The sequence below is a fragment of the Ischnura elegans genome, chromosome 3, assembly GCF_921293095.1.
Source record: "Ischnura elegans chromosome 3, ioIscEleg1.1, whole genome shotgun sequence".
Taxonomy (NCBI): Eukaryota; Metazoa; Arthropoda; class Insecta; order Odonata; family Coenagrionidae; genus Ischnura; species Ischnura elegans.
Genome location: NC_060248.1, coordinates 8,238,114 through 8,262,562, shown reverse-complemented (window position 1 = coordinate 8,262,562; position 24,449 = coordinate 8,238,114). Strand labels below are relative to the sequence as shown.

The 24,449-nt window shown below is 40.9% G+C and overlaps 1 protein-coding gene across 4 annotated transcripts in view; it reads right to left on the bottom strand.

The window, feature by feature from the left end:
* The window catches only part of LOC124155414 (protein unc-13 homolog 4B), a 205,653-nt gene that overhangs the window by 64,660 nt on the left and 116,544 nt on the right, over positions 1-24,449 (bottom strand). For 3 of the 4 annotated variants that reach the window (XM_046529205.1, XM_046529204.1, XM_046529206.1), the window contains exon 2: positions 21,371-21,818. In XM_046529205.1, coding sequence (XP_046385161.1) covers positions 21,371-21,818 — 448 coding nt within the window. Of the gene's footprint in view, positions 1-19,913; positions 19,930-21,370; positions 21,819-24,449 lie in introns of those variants that run through there. The other variant, XM_046529208.1, reaches the window with a different exon arrangement.

Below are 24,449 nucleotides of genomic sequence, written 5' to 3'. Positions count from 1 at the left end.
TGATCGACGAGAACACGGAATTCACGTGCGTGCGAATGTTTTCCTTCACCTATCGGTCGAATTAAGCAGCCCCCTCTCTCTCTCTCTCGAGGTCTTAAACGCAGACCTATTCTCCTCCCTCATAAAATATTGAACACACAAATCGATGAATGCGAGGAGCGAGTCATGTTCAATCAGCTAATTTCTAGGTATACATAATAACTTCGTGATTTGATTGGATAGTACATGTGGAACGGATTAATATCGAAAGATATCCTTAATTAGAAATAATCCCGGAGCTAGAAGACCAAGAAGAGGACCCAAGAAAAAGTGGATGGATAAAATAGAAGATCTGCAACGAACATGGATAATTGGAGGGAAGTGTTCGATTATAATGCATACGCTGTTAATTGCAGCCAAGAAATTTGGCCAGTATGGGAGCTCATCCAATACAAAATACTATCGTAATGCAGCGAAAGAACTAATTTTCTTATCACTACTTACAGTTTATTCACTTTCTTTATTCCTCCTCTTAATCTTTTGACGTATAAAAATTATGAAAACTTCCGTGTTCTCTATCTCTCGTCAAAATCAACAACAACCCATTATTTTTTTTCCATGACAACTTTTATATTTAACGTTATTGAGGTTTTTCTATCCCATTTATATAATACGTCAATACATGATTAGAGGGAGTCACCGCTTACCAGATGTGACGGAGATATAAATCGCTGATGACACCTTAAAAGAGAGTTAGCGAGTTTAAATAACTTGTTACAATAAAATCGGAAAAAGCATCAAATGAAGTTGAAATAAAAGAAAGAAACCAAGGTGTCAAATAAAACTTTCTGTTCTCTACACGGTGTAATGAAGTCCCAAAACGTGTCGAGACAAGTTAAAATAAAACGTAGAAGTAACTAATTCTCACTGAAGTTCTTTATGGTTGCCATTAAGTAGAACACAAGGACACAAGATGAGAACAAACTATTAGTTTTTAAGAGGCGGGTGCTTCAGATAATATATGTTCCAGTCCAGGGCAAATTAACAGGAGAACGGAAAAAACGACAAAATCAGGAACAATACAATATTTTATGAACCGATAAGGCAGTGGAATTATTAAAAATCAGGTGATTGGATTGCATGTGGAACGAATTAATATCGAAAGATATCCTAAATTAGAAATAATCCCGGAACGAAGAAGACCGAGAGGAGGACCCAAGAAAAAGTGGATGGATAATATAATGAAAGATCCGCATCGAACATGGATAATAATCGGAGGGAAGTGTGTGTGACCAGGAGAAGAGACGACTGGAGAGCCTTGGTTTTGGCGTCGCGCGGTCCATTGGGCCTGATCGCATAAAATAAAGTAAGCATGTATACGTGTCTCTGTGTCCTTAAAGCATATCCTCACCATTTACCTAATCAGTACGAAAAATGTCACATAAAATCAAACTTATGGATGTAGGCTATAGGTTGTGGAAATCAGTTAGTGTCCAAATATTTTGGATTACTCGGGATTATTTTTCAAAGTTATTTCATTCGTTCTGATATTCTGAAAAATTTAAGCCTTTTGAACAGGACAAACTTAACGGTGAACTCAGCTCAAAACGTGAAATAATTTCCTATCGTGTAGGTATATTTTACTAAACATATTTGGACATATGTAACACTTATAATCCTGAGCGTTGATCCTCGATTTGCCTAATACTACCATAAAACTAATTATGGTTTTGCTATGTTACCTGGATATGATGGGGATAAACTGAATTCAGATCTGAATCTAGCATTCTTTATTAATAAAAAAAATATCAGCTCCTGAACTTGATGCGGTGACGAAAATGTTAAAATAGGCAGTTCAGTGAACCTATATTGAGACCCTCACCTCCGAAAGCTCTTTTGAGATTAAGAAAATCGTTCGGGAGCCGCTAGAGATGGAATCACCACTTGAACTCCTCCACCGGTGACACACAGCAAGCATTGTTTCGAGAAACCGAAGGCAAAAACTATTGATGCGAAGATTGAGACGATGACGTGACGACTTTGGGATTTCGCAACGGTCCCTCAATTACTCCCAACGCGCGTTCTTTCCCAGCATTCATCGCTTCTCAAGAAAACGAAAAGACAACGCGAAGGAGACGGAAACGTAATTTTCATTCCCAGAACACGCGACTCAAGTCCACTCGAAGGTTTAGTTTGACCTCGCTCCTGAAGACTGTCGACGACGGAATAAATTTCTAGATTTCTCGTCAAATTTGAGGGAAACAGGGCTTATGAAGAACGGAGGTATTTCCCAAAAAAGTAAATATTCTTATGAGGAGACCACTTTCCTGCTGAAATGCACGAGATACGTGAATCGACTCGAAGGAAATCGCAAGAGACTAAATTCGCATTTTGAACTCTTTTGACCGCTTCGAGGAAACTATCCATCCGTATCTTCATATCTGCTTATGTCCATTGCGATATATTGGTATCAGAAAATGACCTCACTGCCATAAATTAATAGTGAAGTACTTGGGGAGTTAGAATTAAATCTTGAAAAGCATGAGGATATAAATCTTGAGGAAAAGAATATCCTTTTTTTAGCAGAAGTTACACCGCTAACGGGATCCAATTATCAAATTCGTAAAATGCTTAAGGGGTCACCATTACTCGGGATCTCTCGTGGGGTGAACACACACGCGAAGTATACGGGAAAGCCAACCGTACCACTGTATTGATGAACAAGCATAATATTTTTCAGCCAATTGGTAGAAATGGCTTTCCCTTACATAACAAACGAAACTGAACAATTACATAAAAGACTTGAAAATGGAAATCGGATTTCCGAAACTTCGAAAAATATGTTTTTTCATAAAAGGACCTAAGCCTCAAGGATTCATATTTATGGCAATATTTATAGTGAACCAATGGATGCGTACCAAGTCCCAGGAAAATCTAATTTACAAATCTATGACAAGATTAACGATGAACAAACAGAATTTTTTTGCATGCAATCCGCAGAAATGGCTTTATCACAGATAACAAAAGTAACTGAACATAAGTGAACGCCATTTGTAACCTAGACACGATTTTGCGGCTTTTGGAAATCGTAGTAAAACCGATGCGTTCCTTGGAGGTATCTATCCGGTACTCCGAACAAAAGCAGTACACATTGGTTCACTCATATCGGACGCCACCAGGAACGAATCGAATACGAGCCGATCGGAATGTGTTAGGAACGAGCCTTAAAATGTGGACGTCATCAGCGTGCTGCACGCCCCTGGTATACAATATATTCTTTTTTTTCGCCGCGTGTGAGTTTTGGCAGCGGGCCCGTGGGAGGTGCACGTGTTCGAATTAATGGCCATTATAGTAGGGTCCACGAAAGCTCCAAAAGTCCCGCGTTGGCCCCTTTGGGTCTCTCCCAATTGGCACGTCTCACGATTGTTGCGAACTTCACCGCATTGTCGTCCGCGAACATGTGTGAGCGCAGTAGTTTGCGCATGCGCCGTCTCCACTTCCGCCACGTGCTCGCCCTGTGCATGCTGCCCGGTCTCTCCAATGGGCAGAAGAATGAAGATGACGAAATGAAGGACTTCATAATGCTATAATTAATCTCCTGCAGCTCCATTTAGATTAAATAAATACAACTCAACGTAATGCGTCTTCTCCACACCCACATCTCGTCCTCCATCCTAAGTGTCCACGTTTCCGTACCTTTAACCGCTACACTCCAGGTCTCACTCTTCAATCACCTCTTCTTAACTCTCTTACATAATGATCTTCTCATAAGCTACTTCCTGTTCACGAACGCCTCGAACGATATTCTCTTTCTGATATCCTTACTGCTGTGTCCGTTGTCCTCTAGTCCGCTGCCAAAAGAGTTTAATTGCTCCACCTGATCATTTATCAATGGAGTAATTTATAGCGTTCACATCCAACGATCAAGGGCCAATCCTGCAGCAACCAATATAATCGTACTTAATATTACCTTTTTTGGGATCGAAACCGCGTGAACATAAGTAGGAAAACTGGGGTAAAATGTTAATTTTTAAGGCTTTCTTACTTCTTCATCGAGGCTAAAACATATTGCCTTGTAACTGCTAATTTCCGGGTTCTCCAGCCGCGTCTGTCGTTTATAGTTGACTACAGTTTCGGAAGCCATCCTGCTTCCGTCTTCAGGTCGAAGGTGAGAAGTGTTCATTTTTTGCCGTCTTATATAGCACTGGCCGATCTCCTCCTGTGCGCTGATTGGTCAGAACTCTCTTCCAAACGTTGCTGATTGGGTAGCCGTTGTCCCTGTTAATATTTTGCCTTTTGTGGATTTCAATCGCTTCCCTAATTTGCCTTGGGTAGTAGCGACTCTCTTTTGCCACTATCTTCGCTTTTTCAAATTCAATGTTATGGCCGGCCTCACTCCAAACATGCTCTGCAATGGCTGACAAGTGCAGTTGTTTTTTATTGGTAGCCCTCACATGCTCCTTCATCCTTGTCGCCATTCCTCGGCATGTTTCGCCAACATATGATTTTCCGCAGGAGCATGGCACTGTGTACACGCCTTCGCATAGTGCCTGCGGGATACGATCTTTTGGTCCAGGTACAATGTTTTGTATCTTGGTCACGCAATTGAACCTTGTGACCACGTCATGCTTCCTTAGTATCCTAGCAATACACTCTGACACTCCTGCTATGAATGGAATTGTAAGCCGTGCTGCAGGTTTGGTCAATTCCTCCTCCTCTGTGGCCTGGCGTTCCTCAGATGGTCGTGAGTGCATCTTTTTGACCTTAGCGGCCCTTTTGAGGACCATTTTCCGGTCGTAGCCATTCCTGATTAGTGCTTTGGTCAGGTGCTTCTTCTCTGATTCTAATGATTCGGCGTCGGAAATGGTGAAGGCTCGGTGGAGTAGAGATGTTACCACCGAGGCCTTCTGGGCGGGATGGTGGTGTGATGCTGCGTTCAGGTATCGGTCCGTGTGCGTTTCCTTTCTATACACCGCATGTCCAAGACTGCCATCGTCTTTCCTCTTAATCATTACGTCCAAGAAGGGCAACTTGCCCTCGCATTCCTTTTCCATTGTGAAGCGGATCCTTCGGTGTTGTTTGTTGAGATATATCAAAAATTTGTCCAATTCCTCTGCACCGTGTGGCCATACGATGAACGTGTCATCAACATACCGAAGCCAAAGCTTTGGTTGCTTGTGGTAGGTATTCACGGCCTCCTCCTCAAACTTTTCCATAAAGAGGTTGGCCAACACAGGGGAAACAACTGCACTTGTCAGCCATTGCAGAGCATGTTTGGAGTGAGGCCGGCCATAACATTGAATTTGAAAAAGCGAAGATAGTGGCAAAAGAGAGTCGCTACTACCCAAGGCAAATTAGGGAAGCGATTGAAATCCACAAAAGGCAAAATATTAACAGGGACAACGGCTACCCAATCAGCAACGTTTGGAAGAGAGTTCTGACCAATCAGCGCACAGGAGGAGATCGGCCAGTGCTATATAAGACGGCAAAAAATGAACACTTCTCACCTTCGACCTGAAGACGGAAGCAGGATGGCTTCCGAAACTGTAGTCAACTATAAACGACAGACGCGGCTGGAGAACCCGGAAATTAGCAGTCATCGTGAACGACGCCGCGGAAACCTACGCACTAATTTCATATTGCCTTGTAATTGTAGCAAAAATTCAGTCACGTCTTAGAATGAGCGCTGTACCCTGTTCATTTCAGCTATCAGTACTGCTTCACACGCTATCCGCGTGCTCCAAATGAGGCCTTAACCAGAGTCAGGTACCATATCTCTTTCACCTATCTATGGCATGAAGATGATGAATAGATCTAATTTTTTTCTAAAATAGGAAATTGGCCCCCATATGATGTTAAAAAATTTTACAAGCTCAAAGACTTCAAGTGTCGAAGCCACGGCTAAATTTTCATTAAAAAAAACACGAGTCGCCATCAGGCGATACATATGCCTGTTTGCACTCGATCATCTCTCCCACGGCCATCGACGGTGCTGTCCCCAATGGCCATGAGAAATTCGCGAACTGTAACCTACCATGGCTTTCTTTTTTTATATTTTTATGAGGACCGAATAGTCACGTGATTACCCAAATGTAGACTGCGCGTTTGCTTCTTTGATTTTTTAAGCCATGGCTCTCCCCTAAAATTAGTTTTCACAGTATTTTACTGAAAAAGAAGTGCCAAAAAATATGTCCCAAAGAGATAGTGCTGTTTCTTAACCAATAGACGTCTCTTTAATGCATTTTATGTACCATTGCGAGAAATTTTAGGACTTCTTGTGAGACGCTCAAGGCCAGCTTTTCATGAAATGAGTGCGACATTTGCATCAAGTCTTATCAGGATTTCCACCGGTTGAAATCGTAGTATACCACCATGATTTCAACGGACGACTCGACCAACGTCATCAGGGTGTATGAATAAGTTCTGACAATCAGGTTACTCCTGATTAGCTGGAAAAAAGATCTTGGGAATTTGGATTAAAAGGAGTTCTATAATAACTTATTTTCTTTAAAATAAGATGCCATGAATTACTAAATTTACACCCCGTGTCTCGATAAAAAGTATTTTTTTAAATAAGCCTGATCATGACGGACTATTTAGCAAGGTTGTCCCAGAATTTGTTGGAATGACAGATTAATTTGCCGCTATCCCATTTTATCTTGCGATCCCTATTGATGCTATGCTGGTAAGATGTTTGTTGGCCAATACTTCGCTTTAGGAACGCACTTAGCAACTACGGACATTCGTTCTCTCGTCTGAGATATCTATTAATGCGTGGAGTGGATAGTGGTCGTAAATTCGTGGCCTATTTACGCCCTTAATGGGCGCTATCGCTGCACTCATTAATAGCGCGTCGAAAGTGTTCATACATGTTGAGAGTATGCATCGCCCAAGCTAACACACTTTAAGCCACCCCTTTCTTCACTCTGTCCATACGGAGACGCCATAAATACACAGGTCCATTGAAGCAAGTAGGTACGTTCTTCGTGATAAGTACCGTTAACTGGGGCGACTTTGCATCAATTTTGGACTCTCTATTAAATATGTGTTTTTCCGGAAGAAAAATGATATCAGAATGCTATTTACGCGAGGGGTGAAGAGTTTAGCCATTTTTTTAAATTTTCATTCACTTCCTGAAGCTTTTTTTTATATAGTGGGACAGTTTTTTCTCGTCTCACTGTAAAGACCGAGTTAAAATTACTATTTATTTTATCTAAAAGAATACGTTAAGCAACATCAAGAATCCCAATTTAAATCATAACAATAAAACGAAACAAAGAAGTTAATAAAGTTACAAATCAAACTGAAATAAAACAATATAACAAACCGATACGGTGGCCACATCCTCAATATTTACGAGTCATTAGGCTAATCGACAGAAAGTGAGATGATGCGAAGTAAGTAAACATATAATTAATTTCGTATATTAATTGATGGCCTGTATATTGGTCATCGGGGGTCGGGAGTTGAAATGCGTGTGGCGGATAAATACTCGAATGGCATTTTGATGAAGGGATCAATATCAGGACTGTCATAGTGAGAATTAAAGGAATTTGAAATGAATTTTATGTCTGATTGAATTCGAAGACGGTAGAGACCGGGGAGTGATAGGGAGAATACAAATGCATTTGCAAGTGCATCGTATAGAAATTTGGGTTTCTAAGTTTCACAATTTTTCGAAAAAAAAAAGTCGTAACACCAATCATGATGGTTAGATTAATGGGAGTAGACGTTGACCATAATGCCGCTATCTGATACCATATGAGTTTTGTAGGCGATATAAATCAGTCAAAAACTCAATAAAAACTAAAAATGTGATAGTTTCAAACGTAAAAAGATCCCCTAACACGATCCCCTAAAGGTTGGTCAAAAAGACAACGATGATATTTCATGCTCAAAATAAATGTGAATTTGAGCTTCAAATCCATCATTTATTTCTTTCAAACTTCGGCAATAAGGAGGGATTATGAATGAAGGGAGTAATTTTTCATGCTTATTAATGGAATATCTCAATCAACAATGTTTTGAAATTTAGAGTTAATCTTTTTATGCAGAAAAATTCTCCAAAAATGTATCACTGAACGTTATTGTCATAATGATTTCTATTTTATTGTCATGGTGCACTGATTTTGATATTTTTTTGAATCTTGAACTCTTATGGTCTGTGCAAAAATTTGCCTTGGTGCTTGGATATCTTTGTCTGTGCTGATATATATGTCTGTGCATATCGCAAGTCTACCCCATCTAAAGAGTGCTCTTCTGAAATGCCTAACTTCATTCTATTATAGCTGAAGCTTATCGTATGTTATGAACTATGTAAATGAATGAAATAAAATCGTATATTATTTGTTTAAATGCGCCCATTTTTAGATTTTTCAATAGTATATTTATCATTTAACAAATGCATTATTTATTTGAAAAAATTACTTCTCGGACAGAAATAATCAACGAATAAACTTTCTACATTATTTGAAGTTTCCATGACTATTAATACTCCCACGAACATCACTTTTTAAGTCTAATTCCCCTCATAGCATGTTTATGAACACTTCACGATTTTCACAACCTGCCATCGTCTGATTTTTCTTGCATTCTCAACCTCTATTTAACTCGCGTAGACAAGAGTCGGCCGTAACACGTGCTGGTCTTAACTTACATGGAGTGGCGTTTGAAAGAGGTAGACTCCGGCCAGTGAGTGACGACTACCAATTAATAATTCCTCCCGTCATTAACATCGCTTACGCTTATCTCACAAGTGTTCACGAGGGCGCACGTGCTGATGCACTCAAACAACCTTCCTTTCACATTGCTACACATGCGAGGATCTGCAACAGTTGAAGGATGCGTTGCGCAGTCAATTTTTCCAAAAGGAAACGAGGAGTAACAGAAAACCGATTGAAATGATTGGAAACTCCATAAATTCATCCATGCGAGAAAAAACGAATAACGGCCCTCCATCCTCGGGAGACACCGCTAACCAGCTATGAAAGAGATGACCCCTACAAGATAGTCGGCCAGTTTAAATATCTTGGTACAATACAATAGGAAGAAGCATCGCATGAAATAAAAATAAAATCAAGAACCCAAGCTTCCAGAAAGGCATTCTAAGCTTTAAATGGTATTATGTCCCGGAAATGTGTGTTGAGGTAACTTAAAGTAAGACTGTACATTATAGGGGGCGTGGGAGGGGGGAGAGGCGAGTGGGGAGGGGACGCGAGCTGCCTGCCGCTCAGCTATCCGCCACCCTGCGAGGGCGTTGGAATATTTTCTTCACGGACGCGTACTCAAATTTGACATTATGACGATATGCAAGATATGTTTATCCTAAGGGACAGTAACTCGGCAAGATCTGTAGGGAATGACCTTAGAATATTACATTTTTCGATACGTGACCCACCTCTCCATAAATGGTATTTGTGCGAAGGCCACTGGTTCACCTAAAGGTCTCAATTTTTTTAGGACTTAAATTTCATCAGTCCCACAACTTTTTCATTGGGCAAAATGGAATAAATCGATTTTTCCTACTGTACAAGTAACTAATTCTCCCTGAAGTTCTTTTTAGCTTCCAAATCTAGATTACAAGGACACAAGATTTGAACAAATTATTATTTCTTGAGAGACGGGTGCTAAAGAAAATGTGTGATTCAATTCAGGACGAATCAACAGGAGAATGGAGAAAACGACACAATTAGGAATTATATAATAATTATTAATGAGAACGATAAGGCAGTGGAATTGTTAAAAATCAGGGGATTTGATTGGACAGGACACGTGGAACGGATTAATAACGCCAGATATCCCGCTCCTTGCTCATTACACGATTTCGACCGTGCGGGAAAAAACTGCACGGGCCTTTTTCTAATTAGCTCACTGAAGAAGTTTACGAGACCTTTCACATTGCACGGTTAATACACGGGCACGATTTTTAGTCGCGTCGCAGCCGTCCAGTGCCATTGGGGACACAATGTCTTCCTGCTTAGTGATCGACGTAAAAAAATGCACACCTTTCACACCAGACTGTTTCAGCCGTGTACGATTTAAAACCGTGCGGTTTTTTCCCGCACGGGCGAAAACGTTTAATGTGCAAGGGGCCTAAATTATTAAATTACGTGAAACGGAGGGAAGAAGACCAAGAGGACTATTGAAGAAAAGGTGGATGTATGACGTACTAATAGAAGATCTGCAACGAAAAGAAGCCCGCGAAGATGAATGGAGGGAAGAGTGTGGCCAGAAGAAGAAGAGAAGGGTGGAGGACCTTTGTTTTGACGTCGCGCGGTCCACTGGACCTGATCGCGTACGGTTAAGTAAGTAAGCAGCCCTTATATCTTCAGTGAAAGTACTTCTAAACAGTAAAAAATGAAATCACTGCACGGAACTCAATTTATAAAAAAAATTGATAAAAGTAGGATCCTTGTGTGCCCTGAGGGACAAGGACGTACCCAGGATCATAGCTAAGGGGGTTGGGGCAGGCCAAGTTGTGACATTTTAGCATGTAAAAAGTGAATGAAACCAACATTTTAAGAAAATTATAACTGCGCTTTATTATTTTATGAGATTATTTCCTTGAAAAAATAGTTTTATTTTAGTTACATATCTTAGACTAATACATATCATTTTCCGTGGGTTTAAAGAAAATTTGTTGAATACTTTCGTTCAATTCAGAGCTGATTTTGCTCAAAGACTTCTGCGATTTTTTATTCTAGGGAGATGGGGGCAACTGCCCCCCCCCCCCCTCGCAGGGTACGCCCGTGCTGAGGGCGAGTTATAAAAATGGGTGGTACAAAAAACTTCTCCGAAAAAAATATGCATTTCTGCCAACTTTCACGGTGTTCGGTAAACGGTTTCGGAGTCTATTAATCTCGGACGAACTGGCAAACGTACGAACTCCCTATCTTTACCATACACACAGGTAGACAGAAAGATAGCGAAACCCGGCTAAGGTTTTCCTACAATAGTAAATTTCTTCACCCCAGCACGTATGCAAATGCTCAACCAATCGTAAGAGTTATTCATGTAATCGTCCAGTAACATTGTCCAACAACAGTCGTCAACACAACTGGAATGGAAGAAATATTTTCCAACGTCGAAATAACCATTCATTATTATTATCATTGGTTGCCACGGATATATTGCAATGGTGGATTTCGTTTAAAAAATAAATGATATTTTAGGTAAAATGATGATTTTCAGGCAAATGCTAGAGGGAACGGGAAATCGATCCAAGGAATAAAAGCTTGATTTATTTATCCATCCGATAAAAATCACAGTTTTCTATCTTGAGAAAAAATGCTTATAGAAGGCAAAAAAAAAACTGTAACCGCTCCACAGAAGCCAATCCTACGCAATATCCACGGAAGGGCCCTTCACGGGTCATGACATACATAACTACGTACATTTCTTTACGTATTTTGTCTTCGAAGTCACATCGAAGCAGGGATGCCAACTTACAAAAAATATTGGGGGGGCTCAAAACGGGAATCTGATCCCGGAAAATTTTATAAGTAGTGATTTTTTATTTTTTTGAGCATTTTAGAAGAGTTGTATGATCAACATTTGGATCCTGATAACTCGAATCTCGATATCTTGACACTCCGGGGAAAATCGACAAGCCTGACACATTTTTTCCTCTCACCCATAACGAATTTTTGAGGGGGCTCGGGCCCCCTCAGGCCCCATGGAGTCGGCGCCACTGCATAGAAGGCGTTATTTCATATTTCCGAATGAAAATTCCCACATTCGGAAAACTTTGGAAATCTTCAAACGACCAGTTCAGCGGGTCATTCATTCATTGCTCAGTGAGGCAACAACGATTGAACGAAGGAAATGAACCATTCCCGTTGAAGCGATAACTTTGAGCGAGCCGTTACCCGCGCGCCGCAGGCGGTCGGTTATTGAACTTCCAAACAATGCCCGCCTACGAAATGATCTTACTGTGAGTGAGATGTCATCCGAATTTGGGCTCGAATGAAAAACATTGTGCGATGTCCACTTGTTCGTACGGAACGCAGCCGTCGAAACTGAGGCGATGCTTTCGGTGGATATGCGGTGAGGTGACATTAGCACGTACTAACAAGATACGGGGCGAATGACGGATATGGCCAGGAGAAAAGGGAAGAGGCGACGTCGGATGGAAGGATGAGAGGAAAGTTAAAGGGCAGCGAGACGACGTGCAGACAACTCACTCTCTCCATCTTTGTGAAGTTCCCTCCGCCCGACGTGACGCGAATTCGAACGCACGCAAGCAGGAAGAGGGGGGGGGGACGCGTGTGTCGCGCACGGCACGGACATTTGGAGGAAGTATGACGACCAAGGGCACACGTCCCAAGACGTGTACATAATAATAGGAGGCCACAATCCTTTCCGCATGAGCTTAGAGCCTCTTTCTCGACAACAAATTAAACTGAGTTATTTTTTATAAATATTTCCACTTAATTTATAGTTTGTCAAGACGCGTATCGTTGCTACAACAAAACTTTCAAGTGCCTCTGTAAAATGAGTCACCTTGGCGTAGCTATGGGGAATTGGAAACTGAATATTACAATAATGTTTTTCAAAATAATTTAAATTACGACGTGGCGTAGCCATGGGGGGTCCAGGGGGTCTGGACCCCCCGAAATATAAAAACGCAATTATTTTCCTTCATAAAAGAACACAAAGTATTGCAAAATCATGAATTTACAAAATATTTATTTGATAAATGAAGTTTTTTCGATTATGAAACGTGTTAAAATTAGTTAAAAACCCATTACTTAGTACCCTTTTTTCACAAAATTTCCCCCCCCCCTGGTTTTGGACACCCCTCCCCCACCCCCGAACGAAATTCCTGGCTACGCCATTGATTACGACGATATTATCCGAATTGAAAAGTAAAACAGAAAACCACCCTTACCTTGTTCCAAAGCCTCTCGTAAAATTAATACAGAGATAAGACTACATGTTGAAAACCAAAAAGTGGAGCCTTTCATCTTCGAATTTAATGAGGCTTGAAAATGGAAAATAGATTTCAGAAACGTCGGAAAATACGTTTTTTATAAATTACCTCAACCTCAAGAGTTCATATTGAAATGTAAAAAAAAGAAGTCAAGAAAGAGATAATATAAAACGGCCAGGAAAATCTCATCTCTTTAGTGAAATTGGTGAGCAATCCCATCATTCCAGGCTCAACACATCCCATCGCCACTCCGCCTCGCAATATAAAAGAGACAAATGACGCGCGCACGCGGTCCATGAACTCGTGTTTTATCAATCGACCGAGAGATGGCGCGAAGAACGCGGCCAGTGGAAAGAAAAGGCGCCGCGCGTTTCAACCTATGTATCTTCTTTTCGGCGTCCGCGTCGACGCGGGCGATTGGTTTATTTATAGAGTCGCGTTGAATTTTCAACGGAAGCGAATCTGGCCACGGGCGATTTGCGGTCGGACATCACAAGGCGAGAAGAAATTCATTCATCAAGCTTCCTTCTGTCCCCTCCCCACCATTCACTATACATACGCTTCTTAATTTGAAACCAGGCAGAACACACATTTGGGTCCATGGGCGTACCCAGCGAGGGGCAGTCGGGGAGGCGGCTGCTCCCCCCCCACTAGAAGCAAAAATCGGAAAAGTCTTCCAGCAAAATCAGTACTGAATTGAAACGAAAGCATTCAACAAATTTTCTTTAAACCCACGAAAAATGATATATATATTAGTATAAGATACGTAACTAAAATAAAACTATTTTTTCAAGGAAATAATCTCATAAACTAATGTCACAACTTTGTTTGCCCTCCCCCTAGACCATGGCTTGCCCCACCCCCTAGTTATGATCCTGGGTACGCCCTTGCAGGGGCGCAGCTAGGAATTAAGGATAGGGGGAGTTTCAGGCACAACTAATACTGGGGTGTCAGGGGGTTTGGCATACCTGCCAGGGCAAGCAGGAGGTGCGGGGGAAAAAATAAAGATAAATGGTTCAAAATGGTGAGTTTTACGGCCTTCTGAGGGATATTTTATTAATCCTTACACTATTCTGTAAGTAATACTAATCTAAATAAATAAAATAGATTAAGCTTTGAGACGTTACGTCGTAAAATCTGGTTGATTTTTCACGTAAGTCCAGACAAGGGAAATACTCCAACCGTCGGTCACATGCTGGATCAGGGAAAAGACTCCACAAACAAGAAAAACAGCTCACAAGAAAAAGGTAGCCAAAAATAATTTACGAGTTATTACCGTACGATATCTATTCAAAGTAGAGTATTCAAAAAATCACAAGTATTACAGAAAACAATGATAGTAAATTCATGATCCCAAAGGAAACATTACCAGCAGAAAATTGCTCTAAAAATCTCATGGCTCACAAGACATGTGACTCCCAGCAGGTCACGACCAGAAAGAGGGCTTGCCTATGCAAGGCGAGACAGCATTTGAGGGGAGGGCTTCTTCCAGGGAGTGGAGGGGTAGCCAGGCGAATTCAACAACCGCCCACTGATGCGTCACTGCCCCTGCAGAAACGGCCGCTCCACAAAACACCATTCCCTGGTTTTGAGACAACAGCCAGCACCCAGAATTTTCCCCTCAACTTCTGGGTTGGAGACATCAGAGGAATCGTTCATTGGAACACATGGAGGGGAAGGAGATACTGGGGTGAGGTGTTGGAGGGAGAGAGAGTTTGTGATAGGACAATGGTAAAACTTCTCACTCCAAGTGCAATACTAAGGCCTTAGCACCGATTTCCCCTTGCTTGCCAAGGAGAAGTATTTCTCCGCAGTAGTCCTATATAAGTCTTGCATTGCAGGTAGGCTGGTTCGGGGCTGGTTCGGAGGCTGTTTCGGAGGCTGTTTCAGAGGCAGGGTTTTCAGAGACAGGATTTTCAGAGACAGGATTTTCCAGAGACAGGATTTTGCGAGACAGGACACTTTGCTACAGGGACCCTTTGCGCAAAAAATCCTTTGCGCGAAAAAACCTTAGCGCGAAAAGTTCTTGGCGGGAGAAGTTCTGCGGATAAGTTCGGAGGAAGTTCGAGGAAGTTCGAAGGAATTTCTGGGGGGGGGGGGTACCAGAAATTTTTGGGGGGGGGGGGGACACTAAAAAATGCCACAGCTTAAAAAATTTTCTGAGCTCTGGGGGGCGTTTTATCCCCCAAACCCCCCCCCCCCTCGCTGCACCACTGCACCTTTGTTTGGGTGCATTAATTTTGGTAGCTGTAGGCAGGCAAATATTGCTGTTCACACCAGTGGTGGCGCGTGCGTATACGCATGTTAGCAAGTGCACACCCAAAGATGAATAAATTATAAAAGAAAACTATTCCTTTGCAACGAGAAGGATAAATGTACTGTCTGCATTTGCAAGAAACATGAGCCTCCGAACGCTACAGCTATCTCCTTTTCGAATTCACCGCTCTACAAGTGTGCGATCCCGTGGCATCATGCCAGGCACATTTTCGGTCTGTGCTATCCCTTGAGGGTGCTCTGGCGGGACGAGGTAAGCACTGGTATGTGTGAAGGGGGGTATGTGCTGTTCAAAGGGGCGATGGGAGCAGACTCAAAACCATGCGAATGTGCACGCGCATGTTTTTGGTGACTGATTAGCAGGTAGTGTAGTGGTGTAGCCGCCACCTACACTACCTGCACCCAGGATCCTAGTCCGTCTACAGAGCCATCTGTATGGCCGTTTTCTACACTACTTCCTCATAGGGTGTAAGGAAAAGAGAATGAATTTCAACTACCGTCACTTGTAAAGGTGTGTTGAGAATAATTATTTTCATACATGCTAATATTATTTCTGTTCATGCAATTTTAAGGGTAGAGTGTACCAGTGATATGTTTTGCTTGCTATGTATTCTCTTACGACGAAATATGACGCTCATGGATTAGGATTAACATAATATAATTAAATCATCCTATATCTGCTCTAATGCACACCCTAGATAAATTACCACCAGCCGCCATTGGTTCACTCAATCATTATCATCATCTATGAAAGGGAACTCCTGCAGCATTATGCATAAAATATGTATCTACATCTGTCCATTTTGCGATTGATCCTCTTTTGGAGTGGTGTTTTAATAGCTAATAGTGATGTGTCCAAGGGAATTGGGTTGCAGTAGTGTCTATATCATCGAGTAGTGTATGTAGCATCGACTCCACCAACTGAGGATCATGGTTCAAATCCTGGCAGTGGCGGTGATTTTTAATGAATGTATGATCCCTGCCAGGGTGACTTGTACATATAGGGAACTTTGAGCACAGCCCTCTGTCTGTCGGATGGGTTGTGTATCCTCTGGCTGACAATCATTCATGACAAAATGTCCCATGCATAGTTAAGGACCAAATTCTATATATCTAACAATGTTTACTTCGTTCATATCCACAAACAATCTCAACCCTTCATCACAGTTCATACCTGTCTAGATAAAAACTTTTGCCTGTGGTCATACTTTTATCTAGAGGTTAATGAAGCATGGCTCTTAAAAATCTAATACAAGGATTTCAAAATGTGGGGCTACAGAATAATAATTAGAATCAAATGGATTGACCCAGTCAGTAACGAGGAAATCCTAAGAAGAGTAATAGAGAAGAGAAGCCACATGAAAACCTTGATAAGAAGAGGTTGAGGGATACTCATTGAGGGACAAGTGGATGGCAAGAACGGAAAAGGAAGACCTACAGTACAAAATATATTAAAGATGGTAAAGATATATGTGAAAGAGAAGAAATCCATTGGTGAGAAAAGATTGGAGAGCTGTTTCAAACCAATCTTTGGATTGTTGACAATTGGTAATGATGAATCAAATGTAAGGTCTGTGTGTGGTTTGCTAAATGTGCCTAGGTCCAGAAGTAAATCCAAAAATTAAGCTGTGACCAACAGACTTTAATTAGTTGATATAACTCAAGCGTTCGTTACCTCAACATCACAGAATGTATGCACCAGAGTGTTTTTATGCTGAGAAGAAATGGAATCGTTATAGTTTTCCGCAATATTATTTATTGATTGAACCCAGCAGCAATTTCAGTGCTACCCTCATAGATCCTCATTTCATGGAGATTCCGGCCCCCTCATATGCATTCATTCCTCGGAGGACTATTATATTGAAGCAGAAAACACTGATTATACCCCAATGGAGAGGGTGGTGACGAGAGGCGATTGACTCAGTCAGGACACTCCAGGAATTTATCATCAAATTCAGTATGGAGATCTATTCCCTCCATGTTTGTCTCTCCCTATCTCTTTCAAGTGTACTCAGGTCTCAGGTTAACAATTACTTAAGATCATTGATTGAAATTTTCCATAGAACTCAGATACTTCATAAAATGTAAGAAAACCATTCTAAAGATTAAGAGAAAATATTGGAAGCACAGGACATACTTTTCAATTTAGTTTTATTCGTAGATGAATAAAAATTAAATTCTAATAAAAAATACGTAAACTAGCAGTCGAATGCCCGATGAATTGAATTCAATATCCAAAGCATCACCCTCAAAGCTCCATGTTACCTCAATTCATATTTTCTAAATGTTGGAGGACATATGGGATTGATGGGAACTGAGTCACTGCTTCAAGTGAATGTTGGAAATAAAAAATTGTTCAAATTACTCTCAAGTTCACTCTACAGTTTCCTCGCCAGTAACAAATTGAAGCAACTGGCATCTGACAGAACTCAGAATACACACATGGTTTGTGTTTGATATGTTTACGATTATGGACTTATACACAGACCAGATTAGGCCCCAAGGAAAATTGATCTGTCTCCCACACGAAAGGATGTCTGGGAACACAATGTTATGCATTCTGATAGTAAATGGTAGCACAAATTCATTCATGGCCATTAAAAAGCTTATCGTTGTTAAGTTTGGAAAGAGGATACAAACTCATTTGTTACAACTAAATGGAGAAATATTATAAGTAGGGATGGTCGGATCGAATACCTCGGATCCAAATATCCACGGATATTGCTTCCCTTCATCGGATGCATCGGGTCCAAAGTCGCGGAAGACATCGGATCTGGATCCCAAATTTTAAATAATAGCTTCAGTGAATGCAACACCCCATTAGGGTGGAAAGAGTTCTTTTAACATCCAAATGCAGCCATCCTCACAAAGTATTAACTTGTATTTTTTAGCACTTTCTACACTATACCTGAGCAGTGCTTGGTCCATCCAATTTCCCAATGCACACAAAGTCTAAACGCACTGCTTGGTATGGGGTTTTTGTCTACTGTAGCCTGTTATGTCGCAAAATTTCCTCGACAATCAAATTTTTAGATGGGACTCATTATAATTACATTGAACACACCTCTTTTCAATGGCAAACCGATCATATGCAGTGTTAATGCTTTGTAAAACTACGCTAATATTTACAATGTGCCTAATGGCATTGATGAACAGGAAACAGTTCATGAAAGGATTGTTAAGTAATTGATTTTTGAATAAAAGGCTGGTGAACAAACTGATTTGGAATTTGGTTTTTGAATTTGGAAGTTAAAGTGGAGAGAGAGGAGGAGGAGCGAAGAAGTGCTGGACATGGTGGGTGAGGAGAGGCAGCTTTTAGATGAGATACAAAGAAGACGGAAAGTTAGGCTAGAGCGAGTACTGAGAAGGGAGGGGATGTTGAAAACAGTGTTAGAGGTAGGAATGAAGGGTAAACGAGGGAGGGGAAGGAAAAGAAAGGGATTTTCAGATGTAGATTGAAAGGGAGTAGCCCTTATTGCTGTTTGAAGGAAGAGGGAAGTCAGAGGAGGGAGGGGAGATGGATGAAGTAATTTGCAAATGATCCATACACACATATATTAACCACTAGAATACTTTAATTATTAAAACAAATAATTATATTGTGTATATTTACTGGCTCAAACATCACCCACCAGTCCAAAAGGCCGGGCTAAAGATAAGATTAGTAGTGCAGCAAGAGAAATCAACTCTCACATAAAGACAGCTGCCTCAAATTGGTGAGTTATAAGGGGAGGGTTTGATGATTCTAACATATGGCTGTGTGCATTTTTATATGCTTCTTATTTTTAGGACTAATAATTTGTGTCAGTTTGGGGCCTTTTTGAATTTAATTTGACCACCTTTAGAAAGTTTTTCTTCCTTTCAATGAATTCCTCACCTCTACTGCCATGTCTCCTTGACTTCAGGCAGAACATTTCAGCTCTTTGTCTCCAAGAAAGTTGTCCAATTCCTGTTACCTCAATTTCTCACCATACCCCTCCACCTCTAAAACAATTGTATGAATTACCTAGGTCACGTTAAAAAAGGATAAGTTGGTTGTAGTTTGTTTAAATTTATGGTATGATTAAGTTGGTACTACTGATTTATAATACACCACTGTTTATATATGATTTAACACTTTCCCGGCGAACAACATTTGAAAAATCTTCTCGGGATCAATTCAAATAAAACCCTTAAAAGATTTATGCTTGCCAGAGCTAAGTCTATGCTGGTCCACGGTCTTCCGCGACAACAATCGGATATTGACCAATTCGGCCCCTCCTAATGCTGGGCTTCAACGGTCACTTCGAATTTTCTGTCAGTAGCCGTGAGAATGGGTAGTGAGTCGGAACTCGAAACGTCGGCGCTCTCATATAATCCTACCCCACTGTATAGTTTTCCAACTTGATCAAATTGTGGTAAAAAATAATTTTGTACACATATTATCATATGCGGTGCTAAGTGGGAAGATGGGGGCACGAGCCCTTAAAAAATATGCAAGATTTTTAATACAGTCCCATTATCATTGCGTTCGTTTTGTATTATGAGGTATCCTTGTGCCCCCCCCTCCCTCTCCTCCCAGAACAAAATCCTGAATCCGCTCCTGCATATAATGTTGATTTATTTCCCCAAAACAACATAGCACTCTCAAAGGTAGACCACATTCTCGTCAATGTTGAGTTAAAAATAGGCAGAGAGTGTATTTTTTCCACAATGCTTGTACACATTGTGTAGTAATAACTCCACTCACATTCCACACCATGGTGTTGCTGACTATGCCTTTGGGCTTGACTGGAGTGAATGTGAAATATCAAATGGATAGATTGTTTGAGTGGTTAGTAAGTTTTAACAAGATTAGAGTTCATTTGGAATACCTTAAAATGTGAATTTACTGCGATTGCAAGGCAGGCGCAATTTTTTTGGGGCGTGAGGGCAGAGGGCACGTGACTTCCCGAAATTCAATCAAAAGGCGATTGGTGGAGCATAGCCCACTGGAAATTTATTCAGTCGCTTACAGACCTTCGTGGCATACGCTTTGGGAGTAAGTTTGCTGCATTGCTAAGTGGGAATAGGGTTTTTGAAACAGTCTTTTGTTTACTTTCAGAATGCAATGAACAACACAGCATGTGGTAACCCAGGTATAGATATCAAGCCATGGCACAAGTTTTGCTTGTACGACAGCCAATTAAAAACTTTCCGAATGATTAGCTAGAACATAATCAACGCAAGTATCCCAATTACCTATGAGAATGTTAATCTCGTGCTTTTTACACCTTAACATTCAGTGTGTTTCCCATAATTGCCATTTCTAAAATACAATAATACGCTATCTTGCAGGTCTCACTTTTATTTATGGTACTTTCCTTACACAAAGATTTATGGTACTTTCCTTACGTACATACAGTCCTCATAATGGCACTGGTAAAAATTTACTGTATAAAAAACAGCAACGAGATGATTGCTAGCACAAGGGAGAACAGATGTTAGACTGAGAAGGCTGATTTTCACTTTCCTCGTAACCACGGAGTATATTACTCTATGGTGGTAATAATGGGTACTTTTCCATCATCTAACGTACTAGAGGCAAAGTAATTTCCATTCATACTCGAATCACAGGTAATTCATCTCAACAACCAGAATGACTAGTTTTTAAATTCCATTTACGAGAAACTCATTGTCATTGATAGCCAAGTCTGATACAGTTTTATTTCTGAGGACCTTCAATTATTTGCCAACAAGGTATCTTTCAATGTAAATGTAAACATAAGAAGGGAGTGCACTGTCCCTCGAGTGAGTAAGAGCTCCGTCTGATGTCATATAGCCCGCAATATCAGATCTGTTTTTCTCTGTTTCTGTTACGTGAATTTCCTATGCTTGTTGTTGACCATACTTATTTTTGTTTATATCTTTTCTGTTTATTTTTCCTCCATTGATACAATTATTATGCAAAAATATTTTCTAACTTTTTTTTTTGAGGTTAAGTTCAAAGTTATTTTTCTCATCTTGCCAGACACCTGACTTTTAACATATCAATGTGCACTTTGAATTGATTTATCTACCTATTTAAATATTTTATATTTATGTGTACTTAGTTAATGTGATCATTATTTGCAACATCGTAGAGTAGGTACACCTATGGGGTGTAGCCTCCTGGCACCATCCACATTAGGTTTCATAGAACATTATGTGCTGCATGTATGTACTCACATTCCACACCATGGTGTTGCTGATTATGTCCTTCGGCTTGTTCTCGCTCTCCTCGGGCTCCGAGTCCGAGGTGTGTGGTGATGCCGATCCGACTCCCTCGTCCTCCTCCTCCTCCTCTTCCCCTTCCCCTTCTTCCTCCTCTTCTCCTTTTTCTCGCAGCTGCTCTTCCCCCTCCTTGATCTCCATGGCGACCATCTCCTCGGCCACCGCCCCCACGCCATCCACCACTTCCTCCTCATTGTCCTCCTCCGCACCTGACACCGCAACGCCCGCATCCACGGGCACCGCAGCAGCAGCAGCGGCTGCTGCCAATTTGGCGCTCCTCTTCCTTCGGATCGCAGTCTCCCGCACCATTCGACCGCTCCTGGGCGATCCTTTAGGGTGGTCATCAGGATGCTTGAGCAGCGATCCAAACTTCTCAAAGAAGCCGCCATCGACGTGAGAGACACTGTGAGAGATAAAAATAAGGAAGAAAATCAATTAAAAACTATTGCACTTAATGACAAAATTAAACTGAATCGTGGTAATCAAAAGAAAAATTTTAATGTAAAATCATTAGTTCAGCATATTTAAATTTTATCCGCTAGAGTTTAAAAGATAAGCCCAATCATACTAATAAGCAGTAATTGATGGACGAAATATATTTATAATGAATGAATATATGCAGGTGCGGATCCAGGATTTCTTCCTGGGGGGGTGGGGGGGGCAGAAGCAAGACCATATTCAGGATTTTGTTCTGGAGGGGGCACAAAGATACCTCGTAATACAAAACGAACGCAATAAAATGGAACCGTATTAAAAATCTTGCATATTTTTAAGGGCCTGGGGGGGCACGTGCCCCCTTGCCCACCCCCCCCCCCCTAGATCCGCCTATGAATATATGGATCACTAACATTAATATGCATGCCTTTTCATTTCCTTTAAGGTGTGGCCAATGAAATAGAATATTTGTTCATAGCATAGAAATCAATTGAGTTGAGTTCAATTGACACCCGGAATATAAGTTAGGTAACCCAGCCCAGGTGGGTGAAAGAAATAAATGTTTATATAGGTACTTTAGGGCATTAAAAGGTATGTCACACAAGCACAGTGGCGTGTATCAGATCATTATTTGGGGGGTACCTTCTTTTATGGCAACCAGCAATTTTGAAAATTAGGTGTATGAGTCCATTTTCATAAGATATTTGCAGGAAGAGGGGGAAATTAAGGAAACAGACGCTACTCTGCAGCGCCCTCTTCAAGAGCAAAAAAACAGCATATATTTTTGCTCGAGATCCAAGTCACGAATCTTGCTGAGACATGGCTCCCTACAAGTGTGTTTCCTCGTCGCATACACCCTGTCTATATGTTCTCGACGCGTGCGAACATGACCTTGTGTTCCTCGCTTCATCTGAGGATCACTTTGTCTTCTGCACTCGATTGCATTGGAAAGGACGTCCCGCCGACTCCTTTGTCTCGTCTATCAGAGGCCACCTGGCGTCGATATATGCATTGCGAAGCATTCCTCGTTCGCGACTATTAGCTCATCGCCGTTCCACATCAAGAATTCGACGAAGATCAGGTACCCGTTCAGACTTTAGGGAATATGCAGATTGAGGCGGAGTTCTTTTTTTCAAGCTCCAAATATGCGACCGAGGAGTCATCTATGCATAATAGATAAGGTGTTGTGTTGTCTCCGCTCGATTACATTGGTAAGGTCTGATTAATTCCACTCGTTTCCTCAGAGGCCTTATATGCTACGTCGGTGTGGCTTTCGTGGCATTCGTTTCGCATACGATAGCATCGCCAATCTGCGGAAAAAATAATTTTCATACAACTGACGTAATTTCACTTCAATTACAGCAACCCTTAATCTCAATCTCAAGTGACTCGACCCGAAGGTTGGTTAGGATAGATAAGGGAAGAGCTCTCCCTAAACTAAGCGGAAGGTGTGTGAACTTCACAATTTCAGGATTCCATTCGCCCTGGCCACCTAGCACTTCGAGGATTTGTCTGGGGATGTCCGAAGGTTTCAACCGGTATATGAACCCGGGACCTTGTGGTCAGTAGCTAAGCGTTCTACCCACTAGGTCACTACGATCCCCTTACTTTATCTAAAACCTCAAAAGGTCGTCCGCTTCAGTTATTCTTATAGTTTTTTCTCATGACGACGTATATTCTGGCATCGATCATCATTGTTTTTTCTGTATCCGCTACTGGTACATCCCAATCAATGTAATAATTACATCCTTACTCTATGGTAGCACGCAATGCCTTTATTTTGAAGGTCGTCTATCGATGAGGCGCAAGTATAGAGAATATTTTCGATTTCCGACGTAATTTTCATATTCTCGGAAAGAGTGAGTGTACATGGGCGTACTCATAGGGGGACAGCTGCCCCCTCTCTAAATGCAAAAGTAAATGTAGTTCAAAACGAAAGCTTTGAACAAATTTTCTTCAAATCCAAGAAAAGTTATATTAGTATAAAGCATGTAATTAAAATAAAAATATTTTATTTTTGTGCAAAGAATTTAGGAAACTAATAATGAGGTGTTATAATTTTCTTGAAATTTTATCTTCTTTAACCTTTCCCGAGTTACATTTTGCCGCCCTCTACTATGTCATCGTCAAAATAATGTGTCGCTGTACTTTGCGAATTTATATCTGGACTTCTGTGTATGCCATAATAATAAATAATTCGTCTTTTCAAAGAAAATTTTACTTTCATTCTGATTCATTTTTTGTTTTATGAAAAATTCAAAAATTTAGACACGCCAGTGCAATAAGTTACTCCGCGCACCGTAAAATTAGCCGTTTTTTCAACTTCATGAACTTTGTAACTCAACCTAGGGAAAACTACTACGTCTACTACTTTCATTTTTCACAATAAGTTGCATACATCAATGCAAATTACTAAAATGGCTTCTGAGCATTTTGTGGACGCAGATTTTGTTGTTAATTAACGAAAATGTCTAAACATTATCTAGTCCTACAGTTTACCCAGAAAGAAAAAAATAAAATTGACAGAAACACTTCTTGTTTTATTTGTAATTTTTCTATGATCCTTAAATTCATGATTTATATGTAGCATAAGTTATGT